The sequence below is a fragment of the Typopeltis vanoorti genome, chromosome 1 (assembly GCF_054136105.1).
Source record: "Typopeltis vanoorti isolate ZY-2024b chromosome 1, IOZ_Tvanoo_1.0, whole genome shotgun sequence".
NCBI lineage: Eukaryota > Metazoa > Arthropoda > Arachnida > Uropygi > Thelyphonidae > Typopeltis > Typopeltis vanoorti.
Window position 1 is genome coordinate 104,743,831 of NC_143549.1, and position 12,565 is coordinate 104,756,395.

The 12,565-nt window shown below is 33.2% G+C and overlaps 1 protein-coding gene across 1 annotated transcript in view; it reads right to left on the reverse strand.

Moving 5' to 3' along the window:
* The window catches only part of LOC150110282 (serine/threonine-protein kinase H1 homolog), a 50,815-nt gene that overhangs the window by 17,040 nt on the left and 21,210 nt on the right, over positions 1-12,565 (reverse strand). Inside the window, exon 2 of the mRNA XM_090392471.1 lies at positions 5,465-5,715. Coding sequence (XP_090248597.1) covers positions 5,465-5,715 — 251 coding nt within the window. The remainder of the gene's footprint in view (positions 1-5,464; positions 5,716-12,565) is intronic.

Below are 12,565 nucleotides of genomic sequence, written 5' to 3' on the forward strand. Positions count from 1 at the left end.
TCAGTTTTTCAATTGCTTGCATTATATTTTTAATTTTCACTCCAGGAAAACTCTGTTATAACTTGCTGATCTATAGCATGTTTTATTATAGTCACCACGCCAAATAACTTCTTTTTACTAACGTCACCTGATTTCCATTATTTCCTGACTTATTTTTTTTCTTTGCTTTGTTATTTCTTATTTTCCTGTTGATTTTTCTTTTTCTCCCTATGCTCATTTAAACGTCCCTCAACATTTTTAATTTATTATTTTTTTTATTTATGAATTATTTAAAATTTATTTAAAATTTTTAATAATTCATTTTTATCATAGTGAGGTAAAATACTAATGATTTTCACCTTCTCACTCTTACCTCTTCCAACAACCCTTTCATGTCCTCTCTCATACTGAACTTATCACCAGTTAAATCATTCGTACCTACTAGAACTGCGATTTCATTTACTTTTCAGTTTTTCAATTGCTTGCATTATATTTTTAATTTTCACTCCAGGAAAACTCTGTTATAACTTGCTGATCTATAGCATGTTTTATTATAGTCACCACGCCAAATAACTTCTTTTTACTAACGTCACCTGATTTCCATTATTTCCTGACTTATTTTTTTTCTTTGCTTTGTTATTTCTTATTTTCCTGTTGATTTTTCTTTTTCTCCCTATGCTCATTTAAACGTCCCTCAACTTTTTGCAATTCCTGCATCATCTCTGATGATCTGCTTCAACTTCACTATTTTGGCAGTTAATTCATTTTCGTTAACCTCCTCCATGTGTACAATAACCTCGTTAGCAGGGCTAACCTTGTTCTTGCCTGTGGTGCTTTTTTTAGCATTACTATTATTATTATATTATTTTTTTTTAGCATTAGTATTCATTATCCTATTTATACCATGTTTCTACTCAGCTCTACCTTAGAATATGTCTGAGTGACTAAGTAAGCTCTATAGTGCTGTCTTCAATCTAATGGGTATCACAATGGTCTTATGTTTGATAAGATCAGTTTCCTGACAAGATCAGAATTCTCTTTTTGGGCACTTTTCCTGACACAAATGCATCATATCCACAGCTGCCAAAAAACCGTCTCTTCTGCTCAAAACATTTTTCACATGTACAACTGCTAACACTATATGAACTGACTAAACTTCAGAATATTGTTTTCATATTTGTAGTAGTGTACCATTAACCTCCTTTAAAATGTTGGATAATATACAAGGACAGGATAATCTGATTCATAACTCATCTCTAACAGATGAGATTTCCAGACTTGTCTTTAAAAAAAAAAAAGCAGAAGAAATTTTATGAGCACTGTTCCACTTTCCTTAAACCCTTCCTGATACATATACTCAAAGGGTGTACAGGATACCATGAGAGTAATAAACTTTTCACATAGTACTTACTTCCCATTGATGACTTTTCTCAAAATTGATCTCTTATTGGTTAAACTTCCAATATTGCCAGATTTTATACTTCTGTTTTCTTAGGCTTTTCTTACAGCATCAATCCCCCATCCTCAGATCCATCTTCTTCTGAGTCTTTTTTCTCCCACCAACACTTGTTTTACTAACTTTTCCTCTGCTATTTAAGTAACCATACGTGAGATTAACTCTATTCATAATATGCTAACAATGTCAAGTTTCTTCTTAATAACTTAATATTTTTGTGACTCCCACCCACAAAAAAAGTTAAGTTTGTATTATCACAAAATATAGAAGCACATAAAGGGTGCTCTAATGACAAAAACTCCCTTTCTAACATGTTACCCCCTCTTTTTCTTGTGTACCAGTGTTTGCAGTTTATATTTATATACTCTTAGCCTGTCTTCAATCTACATTCCATAATCCCAGAATCATCTAACTTTTCTTTGCACCCTTTTCAGAGAATTTAGAAGACCAAATCTGCACATCATTCCAGGTTTGGTCATATCAAGGCCTTGCAAAGAGGAAAAATGACTTCCTTATCCTTACATGTCAACTGTTTATTTGCAATTTTTGCTATGTGAAGGCTGAACTTCAACTTCATATTCTCAATTTCTTGCAGCATAACCCTGCTAAAATAATATGCCACTGGAAACTTTGCCAAAGTGCATCCCTTTAGACTTACTATCATTTAACTGAAAGCCGTTCAGTTATATTATACATTATCATTTTCCAGCCTATTCAGATCATTCTGTAAGTGCTGGATATCAGTAGCATCTGCATTGCATCAAACAACTGAACATCTACATCTCCTGTTATATCCTTTGTAATGTCAATGTATAGACAATGGTTCAAGGATTGATCCCTTAGATACACCACTAGTCACCTTAGTTATGGCAGATTTACACATGCCATATACCACTTTTTGATACACGTCTGTCAACCACCCACTTAAACAAATCAGGAGTTTATATTTCAAACCCATATTCTCCGGTTAATGTGATAGTCTTTCATGTAGCATTCTATCAAACACTTGAGAAAATCCAGTGGTATCGCAGTGTATCCATTCCATTTATCCAACACAGCCATAACATAAAATAAGAGTAAACTGCTCAGACATGACCTCTATATTAGTAAACCTGTGCTGTTCTGTCAATTCATTTCTGTATGGAAGTTCGTAACAACTTTTTTAAAATCTTTACCGCCACTCCAGAGATACTAACAGGTCAGTAGTTTGACGCATCAGGTTTTGCACTATCCTGTAGAATGGAACCATCATGCATTCTTTCTATTTCAGTGGGAACTTTCCTGAGCTGACATTTAAATTATACAACCATGTCATGATGGTATATGACATATTCCTTTGGAATATGTTCATTTCTCCTTACCATAGTATTTATTCTTATGCAGGTTATACAACAGCTCTTGAAACTCATTATGGTACCCCTACCTCTACATCCAATGTAGTGGTAGCACTGTGAGCCATGTTACATAAATCAGAATGATAAATCTTAAAGTGAGCATTCATTTGAACAATCTCATCAGCTTCTGACAAAAGAGTATCATCTACATTCAGTAAATTTATTTTTCCATGTTCATTCTTTCTTTTACTTGCAGCATAACTATTAAATTATTTTTAACTGCATTTAGCCTGCAGAGCCAAGTTCATATTCCAACTTTGCTTTCTGTATAATACTCATCAAATTCCTGAAATATACCCTCAAGGGGTGTACAGAATATGATAGTACTACATAAAAAATTTACATCATTACTAACTTCCTATCTACAATTTTTCCTAGAAATCAGCCTGTTACCTGTCAAGACTCCAATATTATCAACTCATATTTCTGTCTTCTAAGGCACTTTTTACTGTATCATTCCACCTATATCTTGGTCTTCCTCTGGGTCTTTTTCCTGCCAACCTGGCAGAACACTTGGAGAATTTGTAGACTGCAGACACTAGCAAACAGGAGAAAGAGGGGAAATATGATGGAGACTTACAAACTTCTGAAAGGGTCATAGAGGATTTAAATTTATGAAAGGTGGGGAAAAGACAACCTTGAAAGCTGAAAATGGCCACTAAGAAAGGGGTGAGGGCTAGATTTTTCTCTCAGAGGGTTGTATCTGATTGGAATGGATTACCATTGGATGTTGTGAGTGCAAGCAGTTTGAATGAATTCAAGAATAAGTATAATGTGTGTATGTGTGTCCTCCCTTGATGAGTGACTCCCTGCAGGTCTCTCTTAATAATAATGTTAAATCTTAAATGAAAGGTTTAATATGTCATAAAACATTTTGATGTAATTTTTTCATGTAGTACTATCATATCCTGTACACCCCTTGAGGGTACATGGCAGGAATTTGATGATGATGATAAAACATTTCATTCGGGATTTAACTAGGATATCAAAATTTCCCAAAGAAGAACTTGTATATGGGAATAAATGAAACTGTAAATGATGTATTAGTCCTTTGTTTTGTAAATTCTTCTAAATTTTTTTATATTGTTAACTGTCCTGTGAATTAAAGACAAAAATTGAAATTTTGTGAGAATTGTAATGGAAAGGGAGAGGTTAAATCAAAGTTCACAGTGAAATAATCGGCTTAAAGACGTAACCCGAGGCAGTAGCGTGTGTTTCTGAGGTGTGTGCGAGATGTCCACGGTGAAAACGTAACAAGGAGAAGATAGTACTGAGTGAAAAAGGATTAGGTGCCATGAGGAATCTGTGACGTACTAGGGAGAGCAGCTATGCGAGGATATAAGAAGTTGGGTGGCACGAACTCGGGGCTTTTTTTTTGCTTCTTCTCCTTTTGGCTTTCAGGCACCGGTGGAAGTCGTTCAAGCAGTCTGGAAGAGCATGGTCAGCGGCGGCTATGCAGTGCGGTAGTGTTCTAGTCCAGGCATAACAATGGTATAGCTAGACTGTCAGCGAGGACCAAAGTTTCATGCCGAACCACGAGGACCTATCCAGGTAGAGCAGTTTCGCCCACATTGGCAAGAAGGTGATTCATGAACGCAATCACTAGTTTGAATTCAAAGACAATGGACCTGAAAATGAAAAGACTAGCCACGCAAATTCAGCAAATTGATCGAGAGGAGATGCCAGCATTGATCTAAATAGTCGGTAATGTAAAATCTTTCTAGTTCCATTGTATTCCGAACAAGAGTGTAGAAAAGTGCTTGTATATTATGACAGGACTTATTAACTGGTAGCAGTGCTCTAGTATTTAATCCACTAGTTAATTGTGGTATAATTCTAGAGGTATTTGTAGTAGAGTTTGATACTGAATTGTTGAGACATGTCATAGTCTAATAGCCTTAGAATGAATATAACAATCTCTTCCATTATATGTGTTAAATGATTGAGGGTAGGACATCTTAAATTGATATTGTCTTTTAATATGAGGTATTGATTGTGGTGAGATTTTGTCTGGTTAAATAGCACATGCAAGTGTAACTCAGCTTAGTTAAGTGTAATTTTGATAATTGTGTAACGTACTATAGAATGAATAACCATTCCTGTTTTCTTTACCTAATGAAATTGCCTGATCTCTGAAATCAATGCACAGCTCATTAAGATTAGAACCTGTACGAATTCAAATGCAGGGGATTAGCCATGACTGTATTTAGAACAAGTTCATTAAAAGTTTGAAGTTGCTAAATTAATAGCTAAATTCCAGAGTCATAGGTTAGTCTGGTTGCTAACTGTCTGACAAGGAGACTTCTCTTGTATAGGAAATAAGATGGCGCAGCTGTAATAAACAAATTTTTCTATTCTAACAAGGAGTTAATTCCAGAATTGCATCCATAAAATTTGGCTCAAACCCAAGTCGTTCTCTTTGTTTGCTGAGATTTGTACTCATATCCAATAGAAGGAGCAGCCACAGAAAGGATAGAATTTAGCTAAAGCAGATTGTAGTATTAGCAGGGCTTAAGAAGGACAGAATACTCTAAAAGCTAGAATTAAGGAAGTAATTAATAGAAAGAGAATTTCAACAATTATAATTAATAAGGTAAGTATATAACAATAATAATAAACACAAATATCTGCTTACCTATGCCCAATACTTATACTATTCTCACTATACTGAAGTGAGCTACAAGATTTCCTTGAAAGTCCAAAATGTGAACAAGATGTCTGACTTCTACTGGAAGATAAAGGTGAACACTTATATTTTGAGCTATAAGTTGTCTCTTGGAGCCACACATGATGCAGTGCTTGTTGAGCTGTAAAGCGATATTCAGGATTCTGCATCAACAAATTCAGTATAAAATCTTTGGCTTTATTTGATATAGAATTCCATATCTAACAAAATAAAATAAAATAAAATAAAAAAATAAATAAAATACATTAATTTTTAAAACTAATTTTTTTTGTAATCCAAAATTTTTATAAATAAAAGTGGTATTATCCTAATAACTAAAACAAATGCAAACTTTAGGGTAGGATTAATGCTTTAAAAAAAAGTTAAGTTCATTAAGTAACATCTTACACCATTTTACCCTAAAAAAAAGTGACAATTAAAATGGACCAGTGAAAGCTGTTTTTTTTTTTTTATAGTGCTGAATTCCAAAATTTTTAGGAAAGCAACAAATTTTCAAAATTATTTTATTGTTTGAATTTTCTGACATGACCAAATATAATTCTGAATTTTTATTAAGTGGAAAATGCTGTAACTCTACCTTCCCATGCTTCAAGCAGGAGGATTGTGTTTGGTATAAATACAATTCATACCAAATTTTTCTTTTAGCAAATTTTATTATTGCTTCTATTAAAACATGTGATTATCGAATAAATTCATGAATGAGTAAATTCAATGGATGTTAGAGTTTACTAGTTTGGCAAATAGGTATCTCTTGGAACAGACTGCATTAGTCAGTCTCTCTCTCAACTGGCAATATCTGCCCTTTGGATAGAAAGAATTAGTCTTGGATCCTGATTAGGTCATAAAGTGCATTTATAAGGAGATACCCAAGCTAAAGCATCCAATCTTATGTGAGGCTGAAAGCCCCTCCTCTAGTGAATGAGTTTTTCATTCAAAAAAATAGGCAAACAAGTCAGAACACACACACAACATGCGCACAGTGCTTTGGAACCTTAGTTTCTTCCAGAATTCCAAACAATTATAATAATTGAAGATTGGAATGAAATGTTTAGACACTAGCGTTGCCAGTTCTGCTGCACAGTATATATTGTTTTCAGGTCTTGCTAATAAGTATGCCACATGATCACTTTTGAGATTATAGGCCATGTTTACTACCTTCTATTCATTAATTATCAATGTAGTAGGTATTAATTCTATGTTTAAGAATCCAATATTAATAACTGATATAGAATTATTAATTATTCTGAAGGTTCTTTATTAATTCCAAATTAACAATAATACAAAATGCTTTGCATTTGTCTTCGTTTCTTTGTTCTCGAATGATAGCAGCCATTATTACAGAGAACTGAAAATTATAAAAAGTGGACTGTTGTGCACATAAAGATGAATGATGAATATTTGATGCAACTGCTATTATCAAATAATGATAGTATTTCCTTTTTTTTTTTTTTTTGAGGTGAAATTGTCTACTTAAGTGCATAAAAATGAAAAATAAATATATTAAGTTTATGGAAATGATTATTACAGTTTGATAAAAACAACTAATAATAAAATTCTGTTTTGATCTTTAATAATTTGACATTAAGGTCATTTCAGGAATATATACATCTACGAGGGGGGGGAGGGTCTGTAAAAGTTCTGATAAACATCTAGAACAAAAATTATATGAAAGCAACTGATCACAAGAAAGAACATACCTTCATGTTCTAATATGTTATAATAATCTTCATGTTATAATATTCTTATATCTTCATATGTTCTTCTTTCTTGTTATATCAGTTGCTTTAATATCATTTTTGTTCTAGATGTTTATCAGAACTTTCAGATCCCTCTCCCCATATATACACGCAATTACATTACAGCAACATACCATTGTAAGCTACATCAATCTAAAACTAACCCAAACTCTTGTGTTGAAAAAAAAAAGTACATTAAAACTTCTTTTGACATTACTAAATTTGAAATGTCCCTGTCTATGACAATTCTTCTACAAAATAAATTTCAGTGACATTTCAGCCGTCTGCCCTGTTTTCCCCATTCAACTATTTAAAACAACTTCAAAAATTGTTTTATAAAAGATTCTATTAATTATATAACTAGCATAGGTATTATGATTTTCACAAGCACCTTCCATCCTACCTCCTTGTACATTTTTATGTGCTAAGTTTCTATATGAAAATTAGCAATTAATAGTTGTTAATACACACAGACTACTAAATACTATGATGAACTCTGACATTTCAAACTGGCAGGAAAGATACACACATACTAACAGATGCGCTTACCACCACACCCGCATTTGTTCAGAGGTCAAATTTTCAGGCAATAACAAAACGTGGGGGTAACGTAAAGAACGGGAAATGCGAAGCAGCTGACAACGATCATGCAATACCGAAAGTGACACTGCGATACGAAAAAGCAAGAAGGCTATTGATATATGAATAAACGAAAAAATAGAATTCCTCCTTCGTATTGCGTAACACAAAACCCAGGATATTTGTATATATTTTTTTATTTCGTTTTACTACGCCGTTCCTCATTAAAACGACAAATAAAAAATATTTCATTTCTTAAAACTGTACTTTAATCATAATTCCGTGATCAAAATTTATTTATCCTTTGCCCTTCGGTTGGAAGTCTATTCGAAGGTATTCTTCTAGTTCGAATTTCTCACCGCCTTCGAAACACGCGGAATATTTACAAGAGCTATTCCGTTGAAAATGAGTTATACAGTGGTAAGAAATTTTCATACTTAAATCAAGCCAGGAAAACATGGAATTAAAAGACATCACTCACACACATTGAAGCCACAGCTGTTCATTTCAACAACTACTGTAGTTGTATTATGTACATAACTCTTACCAACGAAAGGTTGGGGACCTATAGTATATTAGTACCTTTACTGAGCTAATATTTTTTTTTTCTATATTAAAATGCATAAAATTTCTGGAAATCTTGCTCTTAGAAACTACACATGAAACTTTTTCAAGTTACCTCAGACTCATTAGCAACGCGGTAATCTCACAAACAGACGATGACAGTTTATTCCTTTATTTCATGCAAGGCAGGATTTACATTATAAAAGGGGAAGGGGCATGATAACCAGTTGTTAATAACTATTATTACTACCCCAAGACCTCATGGAGTCAAAGACTCATCTGAGAGAACTGGAATAAAGCCACTTTTCTGTGAACGTTTTTAGAAAACGGAATTCTTAAAAGCTGGTCTTCATTTATTACTAGAGTAAATGCATCATTTCTCAAAATGAGCATTTTTTCCCCAAGAAAACGAAAGAAAAAAGTTCGAGGGTGAAACATTACGTAAAATTAAAATCAAAAACTTTCTTCATTAAAGAATTACAACAAAAACGGAAATGAAGTCCGGAGGAAATAAAACTTAGGAGTTATGGAATAATTATAATTTTCATAAATTACTTCCAAGCTAGCCAGTTTCATCTTGCGACAGAAAAAAAGTAATTTACTCCTGACTAGCACAGAGACCATCTTATGGACTCCTGCCATTCGTAACTGTATGGCCAGCTTCGTTTCTGGTCGTACAGTGGGTGTCACGTTGGATAGCTTCTATATATCAAACCTTCGAGAGATTTTTCACTTGTACCTAGTTGAAGTCGAAATACCGAAACAAACTCAATGCAGAAACGGATTTGAGGCTGTGTCTCATTCGAACCAAATATTACTATTCTTTGTTCAATTAAAGAAGCTTTTTATGCTTCATTTTGATTCATAATTACATTATACTCTTATGTTTAAGAGTTCCACTACATACAATGCTTATAATTTGCTTAATCTTACATTACTAAATGACAGTTTCGCGGGATAATCCTCTCGTTCTCACCACAGTCACACCCTGAAAAATGTTTAGTGTAAAAAAAATCATTTCGATAATTTTTTTATCATTTCCACCATCGTTGCTCTGCCTATCAATCCATTTCTATAATACACAAATTTTCAATCTATTCTCAAATCTACCGTCTTCGTCACTTGCCTCTGGATCCTCTTATACCTCTCACACATCCAAAGAAATTCAGTCGACCAGATCTGTACACATTAGTCGAAATGTGGTGGTATTAAGACTATGAAGAGGTAAAACGTTTATCTCTGCTTGTGGATATTAAGTAGCATGCAGATTAAGTTATTTCATACTGATTTCAAAAATCCCTGCAAGTTTCATACGAGCTATAGTACAGCTGTCAGAAGTAAAATGCTGGATGTGTAGACAATTGAGTTCAGGTATAAGCTGTAAGCATTTAAACACTTCCCACAATGCTCATTGCAGCGAGACCCAGTAAGTTGTTACTTAGCCAAGAACCATTCAAGTTTTTCAAATTCTAAGTATTATTTCAATTAAGCATCAAGCACCATATTTTCCCCACCCTGTTTTTAAAGTAGCATATCTATTCGAAAAAAAAACAACTTCCATATTTTGCGTTTCTTGGTTTAATACAAAAAACTGTGTATATGATTGACTTTTTTTTTTCTTTTCCCCCATTCATTCTTAATCATTTTAGGCGCTTTAGCAAATAGCATAAGTACTTATGAGTTGTTTGTTCATCCCCAAGCCAGGTATTCCGGGATTGAAGCAGATGATTTTTATCCAATTTTGGAATTATTATAAAACTTTGTAATGATTCCAATTTGTATCAATTGTACAATTTGAAGGGCAGAAGAAGAAGAAAAATTGACAAAATTATACTCTTCAATGAATGAAATTTAATTAAAAAAATGATTTAGGGTGTACACAAGATGACAACCATGTTGTTCAGTTTCAATTTTGGTTACTATCAAAACAATTCATACTGATACTAATGATTCCTTTCCAACAAAGAAAACTAAAAGGGATAAAGAAATTATGTAGGCCAAAAACGGTTCTAGATTCAGTTGTGATCATAAAAGGTTACGAAAAACTTTGTTCCTTTAATGAGTTATCCATTTGAATGTAAATGTCTTCAGGTGGTTGATGAATTTCATTCAGTGGAAATACCACTCGATTTATTGGAGATCTGGAGTGGCTTGAAAAAAAAAAGTGCTATGTTTTTTTCTCTCTCTAAAGCAGACTTCCCATATTATTTAATCCTTAGCCTGTCCACGATACCATGTGGTATAATGCTCCCTTCCCTCAGTATTTAGTTACTTTATATGAAAGATAGTTGCTAGCCAGCAGGTAATAACCTGTGAGTGCCAAGTCACCTTCAGAAACTTGGGTCGGCCAGTAGATGTTTAGCTGCTATTCACTTGAACTGCGAGTCAAAAAAAAAAAAAAAGCTTACGTGGTAGTATATTTCGTCATGCATTATTTCATTCAATATGAATTCTAGTCGATTTCTCCAAGTTTGCGGTGTTACAAATACTATTTGCCTGCGCCATTCAACAACTGCTTGAAGAAGAGAGGGGAGAAAAAAGAAAAAAAAAAACCCTCAGTCACCGATTAGAATCGAATTTTTAAGTTAAAGGTTTAGCATCAGAGAACCAGAAACTTTGCCAGAAAGCTACACAGTAACTTCAGATAGAAAATTTGAAAATTCGCAGGGAAAAAAAAAGGTTGCTAAATTAAATTACTTATTTTTGTATTAGTTTTAATACGAAAAAAAAAAAAGTTGAACAATTTTTTGATTAAATCTATATCGGCCAGCAGATGCATAGCTACTACTCAGGTTCCCTTGTTCAATGTTATCTGACTAAGTTTTGCGAAACGCTGTATTTCCCTGGAGTGTGGATGTCAGTGGCATATTATGTTTAATACTATGCTAAAGATCTCAAAGTTCACGGAAACCTCATTTATCTCGCGAAACCCAGTTTCAATTCCTCAGATTAATCCTTGACATTCACAATTTTAACTAAGAACTAAAGTTCAAAGTAATGCTGAGTGATCTGCTAGCTTACATAATACTATTTACTGTATTAAATCACGCTGTGCATGTTTAATGTAAATAAATACTAACAAATGTAAAAAAGTATCTGCAAATCAGCTTGTACTCGTTATGCAATATTATAAAGCGTGTTTCTAAAGTGGTCTTTACTCTCTCCAAGTAAAGGAGAGAGTTCATTTTTATTAAGAAAATAATTTGAAGGTTAATCGTAAGTGTGGATGCACTCAAGAATAAACCAGTGTTATCCTTTTAGGGATGGCTAAAGTAAATCTAATACAATAAGTACAGGTCGAGAAAGACGCTTTTGCCCCATTGACGACTTTGTCAAATTCAACATGCAGAAGAGAAAACAGCTAGAGCCGGAATGTAATGTTAACGGAGAAGAAAGGTGAATTTTTTTTTTTTTTTTGGGGGGGGGGGTGTTACACGTGCATTTTTGCGCAACTAATTTAGAATGACAAATGCAATAAAAGCATAAAATTTCGACAAGAATGAATCCTACTTAAGTGTGGCTAAATATGTTTCTTAAATGTAATTATATGCTGTGTGTGTATACATTCTGAAAACGATTAAAGTGGTATTTTGCAACTGATTTCATACATATAAAATTTACTTGGTAACCAAGAGGAGGAAAAAAAAACCTTCCAACAAACATAAGATTCAGACGTGAAATTTAAAAATACATGTCAATTTAAAACTGCAGTTGAAAATACCATTTACTTTATATAATGTTCTAATATATAAGTTAGCCGAACATATATTAGACCTGTCAAAAATGATGTAATCGCCCCTATTCATCGCAGACGTTGGAAATAACTACACCAGTCCTAAAAAATTTTTCGATGCTACCGTCTCTCTAATGATACAAAAAAAAAAAAAAACTGTGCATTATTAAATGCCAGCATTCAATGTGACTAACAATATTACTAATTGTTAAGAAAATGCGAATCTGAAAATTGAACATATCCTCTCTAAAGATGTGCATAATTTACTTAAAAAAAAAGTTGATGCCCAAGTTACGCCTGGGCAATTACGAAGCAGATCTCTATCCCCAATACCGGTAAGAATGACAAATTTTCTTTTACTGTTGTATAATAATGTATATCTGCCATTTGAAAAAAAAAAAAAAAAAGTTAATAATATATATATATATATAATATTAT